Genomic DNA, 9,430 nt, shown 5'->3' with positions numbered 1-9,430 from the left:
ACACGCACGCACACACACACACACGACACACCACACACACACACTCCTTATCAGTCCCTGGATGTGCATGTGGGGAGATGTATGAGGTCCAAAGGTACCACTGTGGGGTCCACAGGAGCATCCTCCAGCCACCGTTCACCACCAGGTCTGCAGTCCAGGTCTGCAGTCCAGGTCTGCAGTCCAGGTCTGCAGTCCAGGTCTGAAGTCCAGGTCTGTAGTCCAGGTCTGTAGTCCAGGTCTGTAGTCCAGGTCTGTCATCCAGATCCAGATCACATGGACCCAGGGCTAACAGGGCCCCAGAGCCTGTATCACATGATGTTCCATCAGAACAGGAGACTGTGTTGAGTCGGATGACAGCCAATCAGAGGACAGGACGTCAGACGGTCCCGGCTGTGAGCGACGGTTCACCGCCGGCTGTCTGACGTAGGAAAACAGTGGACGGGTGGAGACGGCGAGCAGGGTGTCCTCTGCGCCGCTGAGCCCAGTGTTTTCTGTTCGGAGACTCCCTCCTAAAAATACTGGAGTCAGACCTCAGGGTGTTTTCACACAGTTGGATCTGAGCCCAGGTGGATCTGAGACGTGGACTGTCTCTGTACGGAGACAAACAAGGACACCTTAACGTGTCTGTCCTGCTCCTGGTCTGTCCTGGTCTGTCCTGCTCCTGGTCTGTCCTGGTCTGTCCTGCTGGTCTGTCCTGCTCCTGGTCTGTCCTGTCGTCCTGGTCTGTCTGTCTGGTCTGTCCTGGTCTGTCCTGCTCCTGGTCTGTCCTGGTCTGTCTGTCCTGGTCTGTCCTGGTCTGTCCTGCTCCTGGTCTGTCCTGGGTCTGCTCCTGGTCTGTCCTGTCCTGCTCCTGGTCTGTCCTGCTCCTGGTCTGTCCTGGTCTGTCCTGGTCTGTCCTGCTCCTGGTCTGTCCTGGTCTGTCAGTAGGTCGAGTTAGTTTATATCTGTAAATAAACTAACTCTTCTATCGACTAAACTGTAGGAGAACAGATGGTTCAGTTACTGTGTGGATGTGTTATATACTGTACATATATATATATATATATATACACACACACACACACACACACACACATATACAGTGGTGCTGGTCCTGTTCTTAAAGGTCTGGGCTCAGTCAGTCCATTCGTCCCTTTAACTGTTTTATTGGATTTAAAGTTGACACGTGTTCTAACAGTGACCTGGGGGGGCAGCACCACCCCACTGAGGACCCCTGCCCTATCCTTTAGCTCTGGACTATCTGCACCCTCCATGTCTGTCAGGCAGGTTTAGTGGAACACAAATGTGTCATGGACAGAACCTGTACCTACTGATACAGACTAACTCCTCCCATTTCAGTGTCAGCCCCCCCACCCCACCCCAAGCTTTCTCACTCCAAATGCCCCCTGACGGGTGTCCCAAAAGGCTCATGGTTCATTGTTGTTTTTTTTTGGGGTCGAGGCCGGTTCTGTTTACATCAGAAGTGAACCGGCTCAGAGTCCATTTGGAAGTGGACTGAGACCACCTAGAAGAGGTGGTCTGGGTCCGCTGGTTTGGTTCAAATCAGAGTTCACATTTGTATTCACACCTGAAAAAAAGTCTGGACTTTCTCAGGAAATGAACTCTGGTCCGTTTGAAACGAACCAAATAAAGTCAGTGTGAATCCACCTTTAAACACCAGAAGAAACACTGGATAACTGTGTGTTTGGGCTGTGAGGGTTAGGGTTAGGGTTAGGGTTAGGGTTAGGCTGTGGTTTGGTCAATTTAGGCACAAAAACCATTTGATTATGTTTGCATTCCTTTAGTCCACAGGTGTCAAACATGTGGCCCGGGGGCCAAAACTGGCCCGTCAAAGGGTCCCCAACCCCTGGGATGAATTTGTGAAATGCAAAAATTACACTGAAGAAATTCACAATCAATGATGTTAAAATCATTTTAGGTCAATTCAATCTAAAGAAGGTCAGACCAGTAAAAACTATCATAACTACCCATAAATAACAAAAACTGTACATTTTCTCTTTGTTTTAGTGTGAAAAAAAAAAAAAAGGAAAATTACACAAAATTGTTTACATTTACAGACTAGCCTTTTACAAAAAACATGAATAACCTGAACAAATACAATCTGAAATGTCTGAAGAGAAGTATGTGGAATTTTACCAATATTCTGAATATTACTAAATGTCTTTTGTATTTGTAGATCCACTGTGATCTGTAAGTTGTGATGCACATGAATAAATGATAAACTAAGGTGTAATACTGTTAAAATTGCACTTACTTTTCTTAAACATTTTCAGGTTGTTCATATTTGTTCATGTTATGTTCAAATACAGTTCATAGATGTAAACATTTTTATTGCAGAATTTTACTTTTTTTACTTAAAAACATAGAGAAAACTTTGGAATTGACATTATTTATCAGTTCTTATCCTATAACTTACATATTTTACTAGTACGGCCCACTTTAGCTCATATAAGGCTGTACGTGGCCCCTGACAGCCCTGCTTTAGTCAGTCTGAATCCTGATGCTTCATGGTTCGTGATTAACTTGACGTCCTTTACACTCAACATGATTGGTTAATGTCTGTAAAGTGACAGTTTGGTAAAAATAACCTCCTTCTGAAAAATCCCACGTTGCTTTTCTCTGGACTTTAAAACAGCTCTGGTGTTTGATGGAATTTACTTTGAATCCGAAGAATGTTGCGACTGAAAACAGAACTTTACAGTCCAGTGTCATTGTGTTCCAGCGCGTAGACCAGTCCATGTCCAGGACCGGACTGTGGGAGTGAAAGCAGGGGAGGAGCTAACAGCTAAACTCCTGCGATTGGATCACCTTGTCAGGATGGAGAATGACGTCATGGAGCCGAAGAGGAAGAGGAGTTTCCCAGCAACAGCGCCCCACTGGACCGCCTGTCAGTCAGCTCCATGGAAACCAAGCAGGGCTCAAACAAGCAGAGGTAGGACCCCCCCCCCCCCCCCGCCCCGGCCGAACCTGAGACCCGGGCTCTGTCTAATGTCTGCAGGTGGACGGACACTGGAGCGTCTCTTATGGAGCAGCGTCCAGTGTGATTGACAGCTCATGTACAGTGGGGCAAAAAAGTTTAGTCAGCCACTGATTTTTCCAGTTTCCTACTTAGAAAGACGACAGAGGTCTGTAATTGTCATGAGGTACACTTCAACTATGACAGACAAAGGAGAAAAAAAATCCAGGAAATCACATTGTAGGATTTTTAAAGATTTGTAAATTATGGTGGAAAATAGTATTTGGTCAATAACAAAAGTTCAACTCAATACTTTGTAACAGAACCTTTGTTGTCAGAGCCAGAGGTCAAGGTTTCCTGTCAGTCTTCAGCAGGTCTGCTCACACTGGAGCTGGTATTGGGTCATTCCTCCTGCAGATCTCCTCTAGAGCAGTGATGTTTGGGGCTGTCGCTGGGCAACATGGACTTCCAACTCCCTCCACAAATTTTCTATGGGGTTGAGGTCTGGAGACTGGCTAGGCCACTCCAGGACCTGGAAATGCTTTTTACGGAGCCACTCCTTCGTTGCCCAGCGGTGTGTTTGGGATCATTGTCATGGAAGACCCAGCCATGTTCCATCTTCAATGCTGTCACTGATGGAAGGAGGTTTGGGTTCAGATCTCACCATACATGGCCCCGTTCATTTGCCCTGAACAGATCAGTGGTCCTGTCCCCTTTGCAGAAAAACAACCCCAAAGCAGGAGGTTTCCACCCCATGCTTCATAGCAGGTCTGGTGTTCTGGGGATGACACTCAGCATTCTTCTTCTTCCAAACACGATGAGTTGAGTTTGACCAGAAAGTCCTATTTTGGTTTCATCTGACCACATGATGTCCTCCCAGTCCTCTTCTGGATCATCCATCTGCTCTGTGTCAAACTTCAGACGGGCCTGGACATGGACTGGCTTAAGCAGGGGGACATGCCTGGCGCTGCAGGATTGAGTCCTCTGGGCCTAGTGTGGTACTGATGGTAGCCTTTGTTATTTTGGTCCCAGCTCTCTGCAGGTCATTCATCAGGTCCCTCCGTGTAGTTCTGGGATTTTTGCTCACCATTCTCATGATCATTTGACCCCACGGGATGAGATCTTGCGTGGGGCCCCAGACCGAAGCAGTATCAATGGTCTTGTATGTCTTCCATTTTTTACAATTGCTCCCACAGTTGATTTCTTCACACCAACCTGCTTGCCTGTTGTAGATTGACTCTTCCCAGCCTGGTGCAGGTCTACAGTTTTCTTCCTGGTGTCCTTGGACAGCTCTTTGGTCTGGTCCATGGTTGGGTTTGGAGTCTGACTGTTTGAGGCTGTGGACAGGTGTCTGTTCTACAGAACCAGTTCAAACTGGTGCCATTAATACAGGGAACCAGCGGAGGACAGAAGAGCTTCTGAAAGAAGGAGTTACAGGTCTGTGAGAGACACAAATCTGGCTTGTTTGTGGGTGACCAAATATTTATTTTCCACCATAATTTATAAATAAAGTCTTTAAAAATCCTACAATGTGATTTCCTGGATTTTTTTTTCTCATTTTGTCTCTCATAGCTGAAGTGTACCTCTGATGAAAATTACAGACCTCTCATTTTCTAAGTAGGAGAACTTGCGAAGTCAGGGCTGACTAAATATTTTTGCCCCACTGTACCTGCTCAGTCGGACAGTCAGACCTTTGATTTATTAGAATATTGTTTTGTTTTTTTTTTCTTTACTGGAAATGTGGTTCATAAGTTGCACAAACAGGAAGGAGTTAGCCGCATATTTAGCATTAGCTCTGCAAAGGCCTTGAACACCTGCACGTCCACTGTTTTACTACACATCACCATGGTCGTCTTTCTCCAAATATGGTCACAACATGAGGCTAAAATGCGAACTCCTGGTTTCAAAAGAACACATTCAAACAAAACAAGTTTGAGTGTTTTACTGTCACACCAGTCAAATGTTCAGCTCTGTTCTGTCGCATCATCTCGCAATAATAAAGAAACAAATCACGCATTTGTAATTAATAGAAAGACTGAATTACGCACTTCTGTTTTCTGACATCGTGTAAATATCGGTAAAGTTTTGCACAGATGTCCGATGGAAAAGAGACTAATGATGAAGAATTGTGTAAATGAAGGCGTTGAAGACCCGACAAACACCTACAGTCTTATTTTTACTTCTCTTGACTTTTTTTTCTTTATAGCAAGGTAGTAGAGTGCCACGCGACGAGTCAACCCGCCTCCGATCGACAGGATTGGAACAAGTCGTCTGCCCAACCGTGGATAGGCCACACCCTATATCCTGATAGCTCCTCCCTCTCCACAGCCCCACCTCTGGACAGGTAAGTGGACTGTGACAGATTAAACCACTGAATGACCTTTAAGACCCTTTAAGTCCGTTTTTGACCTCTAAGCCTTTTAGACCCTTGAAGACCCTTAAGTCCCTGTTAGACCCTTTAAGACCTTTTAGACCCTTTAAGACTCTTTTAGACCCTCTAAGACTCTTTAGACCTTTTAAGACCCTTTTAGATCCTTTAACCCTTTCAGACCCTTCTAGACCCTTTAAGTTCCTTTTAGACCCTTTAAGACCATTTTAGACCCTTTCAGACCCTTTAAGACCCTTTCAGACCCTTTTAGACCCTTTAAGTTCCTTTTAGACCCTTTAAGACCCTTTGAGACCCTTTAAGACCCTTTTAGACCCTTTAAGTTCCTTTTTTGACCCTTTAAGACCCTTTCAGACCTGTTTTCTTTCTTTCTTCGCAGAGGGATCACAACAGATGCATGACATAACGCACATCAGTAGCAGCCGATAGCGCCGCCCCCCCCGTCACCTGCTGAGCCACACCCCCACCATCGGTCAATTCACCATCTCACCTTACCTGGCAATCACCCCCCCACCCCCACCCCCCACCCCACCCCCACCCAGCCACCAATCAAACACACGGATGTAATGTGGTGCATTCAGGTGTGCTCTGTAACCAAAGCTTTGTGACTCGTGCGTTTGGATCCTTTTCTTTTTCTCGTCGTCACAGAAGCAGAACGTCGTCCAGTCGGTCACAGATTGGACCTGGGTTCACGGTCTTTAAATTCACTGAAGGAAACTAGAACAGACGGAACCACACAGAGCCCAAAAAAATCTGCTATCCTCTACTTACCCACACCAGTACTGCAGTTTGCACCTGAATGCAGCATCACCCCCCCCACCACCACCACCCTGAGACCCTGACTGGAGGCGTCTGTCTGGTGCCTCGACTCTGATCACATGACACAACTTGATTTGAGTTTCTGCCTCGTAGTTCTTTAGGTCACCAGGTCAGCTGACAGCAGGACCACCCTCCCATTGGTCAGCTGACAGCAGGACCCCTCCCATTGGTCAGTTGACAGCAGGACCACCTCCCATTCAGGTTGGACCTCAGTGAACCTCCAACAGTATCATCCTAACCCTGTCCTGACCTTTGACCCCCACCCAACACCAGGGTCAGATAAAAGTATGTATGAGTGTATGGACAACCACTCTGATGTATGTAAACCTGTAGAGGGGCGGGGCTTGGATGACCTCAACCTATGGGACTGAGGTTCCTAACAGGGCCGAGGTTCCTACGGGCTGAGGTTCCTACAGGCCAGGTTCCTCTGGGGCCTGGTTCCTACAGGTCCAGGTTCCTCGGGGCTGAGGTTCCTACAGGTTCCTACGGGCTGAGGTTCCTACAGGTCCAGGTTCCTCTGGGCTGAGGTTCCTACAGGTCCAGGTTCCTACGGGGCTGAGGTTCCTCCAGGTCCAGGTTCCTCTGGGGCCTAGGTTCCATATGAACAGTTGGGTGCAGTGGACCATGTGTCCCCCTGTTTGGCTCAGTTCCTGTGGATGTTGGTTCCTGTTGGACTGGTTTGTCTGTTTTTCTGCTTCACTGCCTGAACATGTAACTAATAAAGAGTTGAAGAACATTGGGCTTCCTGTTGAATGTGGAACACACACAGAACCTGGTTCAGGACGTCCACTGGACATTTGAATACAATGAGTCCTTCCTGTTGTCCTCCATTAATCTGTACAACAAACACAGAAGACAGAAGAGGACACACTATGGACATTAGGACACAGGGTCCAGTTGGGGGGGGGGGGGGGGGGGGGGGGGGGGGGGGTCAGACTGTGGAACTGGTTCTAACCCTGACAAGACAGAACCTCATGTTCAATAACAGAGAGACCAGGATGGATGAGGTCAAAGGTCAGGCTACAGTTCCAGGGATGGGGACGACAGGTCTGAGGAGTGAAGGTCTGGGACATGAGGACATCCACCCACTCATCCATCCATCCATCCACCCACTAATTCACCATCCCACTCACTCATCCACTCATCCATCCATCCTTTCTACCTTCAGTGTTTGTGAATCCATATTGGACTCGTTTGTCTCAGTCTTTAACGTTAGCGTTGGTCTATCTACAGACGGTCACTTACCATGTGCTGTTGTGGGCGTGGTCTGTTGGCAGAGCCGGCCCCACTCCATCAGCAACTTACATGAAAGAAGTCAAATAGCTTTGTTTTAACCATTGTCTTCATTTTAGAACATGTCACCAAATGTCCATGCTTAACGAATGACCAATAAATAAATACCAAAAAATCTGAAATACCACATTAATACACTTACCACAAAAATATTCAGTGGACGCCTTCATCCACCCTTTTGTTTTGGTATTTTGAAGCTGTTTGGAACTTCAGATGGACCTGTGGGAACTAACTGTTAGTACTTGAGTTAAATGTTCCAGTCAGCAGGGTCCAGTGGTCCAGCGGGGGGGGGGGGGGGGGGCTGATGTTGGGACATCCGTTAATGGCCCAGCATTTGCAGAAGCTGGGCTTAAATATATCAGAAGTACGTCTGAGGAGAGAGGAAAAGGGTTACAGTTGATAAAAATGATTCCTAAAAAAATGAAACCCTCATAGATACATGTCGACTAAGCACGACAATACAGTGAATGACACATGATAAACAGATTAGATACAACTGTGTCAATACAGTGACATGTAGATCAAAGAAGCAGTAAACTGCAGTTTATTATGACATGTGGGAGTGATAATAATACTAATATAATAACAGTAAAAAGGCAATTTGACTTGTCAATCAGCCAGTACTTAGCTCCAACAAATCCCCTTTATCAAATTAATGCTCTAAAACTACGATCTTGTTGACCTTAATACTCTATTATGATGCAAAACCCATGACCATGTGCTCCCCTACAGTCGACAGGAGATGTTTGAGCCCAGGCAAGGAATTAGAATTTAAGAGGAACTGAATCTACAAGAAAATAAAGTGCAGAACAAACAGAAAAAGCTGGTGTATCTGTTAGAAGGTTCATCTGTGGAATAATCTGGAGCAAAACTGAAAATGTCTTCTTCAATTTGTGCATTAAAAGGAGCATAAACCCACTATAATTACAAATATAGGACATTATAGAAGTACGCATAAAATATTATTGTAGTTAATTGGTTATGATAAGTAGATACTATCATTTTATTGTTCATCGTATTTGGAGTAAATATTTAAAGTGTATATAAATATTATAGTCTGTTAAAAACGGTCGATTATGTAAATCTGATTGTGTGTGAAGTGACTAAAAAAGTGTATATGAACGGTTTGTATGGATGTTTTGTGTTATTGTAAAAATATGCAGAGGAAAATGTGTGTTAACAAAGCAAAGGAAGCAGGTCTAGTTTCATTATTAGTTTGTAAAAAGGGGCTGGAGTCAATAAGTTATACTTCTGTCCACTCCTCTTCAAGCGCAGAAAAATTTTACTGATTTATTTTTTTTTTTGACCATGTTGTATGATTCTTTATGATTCTATGTGCTCTAAATAAAACTACTACTACTACTAGTGATAATAATAATGTGTACTTTAACACTGATGTAACGTTTAAAACAATTAACATACTTTTGACAATTTGAACACACAACTAGGGTTAAAAAATCAATACAGTGTATAAAGGGGTGAAAAGGGAGAGCTTTGAATGGACTAAAAAAACAGGACAAACATTAGCCACATGTAAATACAATAAAAGTGTAGATTAGGCCGATGTCAACACCTTAATTAATAAAATTATACATTAATCTGCACAAATGATCCATAAAAGTACAGCCCCCCCCCCCCCCCCCCCCCCCCATGCTGCCCAGATACAACAAATATCAAACTGTTTATTTACTAATTAGCATAGCCTGTTGAGGCTAGTGCTAACAGTCCACTGTGTTAAGAAGTGACAGTTTAACTGAGGCTTCGTTTCATGACTATTATCTGGAATTTACCTCTGTCTTTCTTGTCTTTCTCCTGTTTTTCCTCCTCTTGTTCTTTTTTTCTTCCCTGTGCTCTGGACAGTTTAGTGCAGGGCTCTCAAAAATGCATCCTGGGGGCCAAATGCAGCACACCGAAGGTTCCAATCCGGCCCCTGGGATGAATTTACAAAGTGTAAAAATTCCACAGTCCAGGCTGTG

At 45.1% G+C, this 9,430-nt stretch overlaps 1 protein-coding gene across 1 annotated transcript; it reads left to right on the top strand.

Moving 5' to 3' along the window:
* Positions 1–2,756: 2,756 nt before the first annotated feature.
* On the top strand, positions 2,757–5,245 carry LOC115431216 (osteocrin-like). Its single transcript, XM_030151444.1, is given in 4 exon segments — positions 2,757–2,860; positions 2,863–2,932; positions 4,189–4,213; positions 5,174–5,245. Coding segments are annotated over 4 exon segments (210 nt in total). The 5' UTR covers positions 2,757–2,817.
* Positions 5,246–9,430: the final 4,185 nt, after the last annotated feature.

The sequence above is a fragment of the Sphaeramia orbicularis genome, chromosome 13 (assembly GCF_902148855.1).
Source record: "Sphaeramia orbicularis chromosome 13, fSphaOr1.1, whole genome shotgun sequence".
NCBI classification, from domain to species: domain Eukaryota; kingdom Metazoa; phylum Chordata; class Actinopteri; order Kurtiformes; family Apogonidae; genus Sphaeramia; species Sphaeramia orbicularis.
The sequence above is the reverse complement of the archived record's forward strand: the minus strand, read 5'-3'. Positions and strand labels throughout refer to the sequence as shown.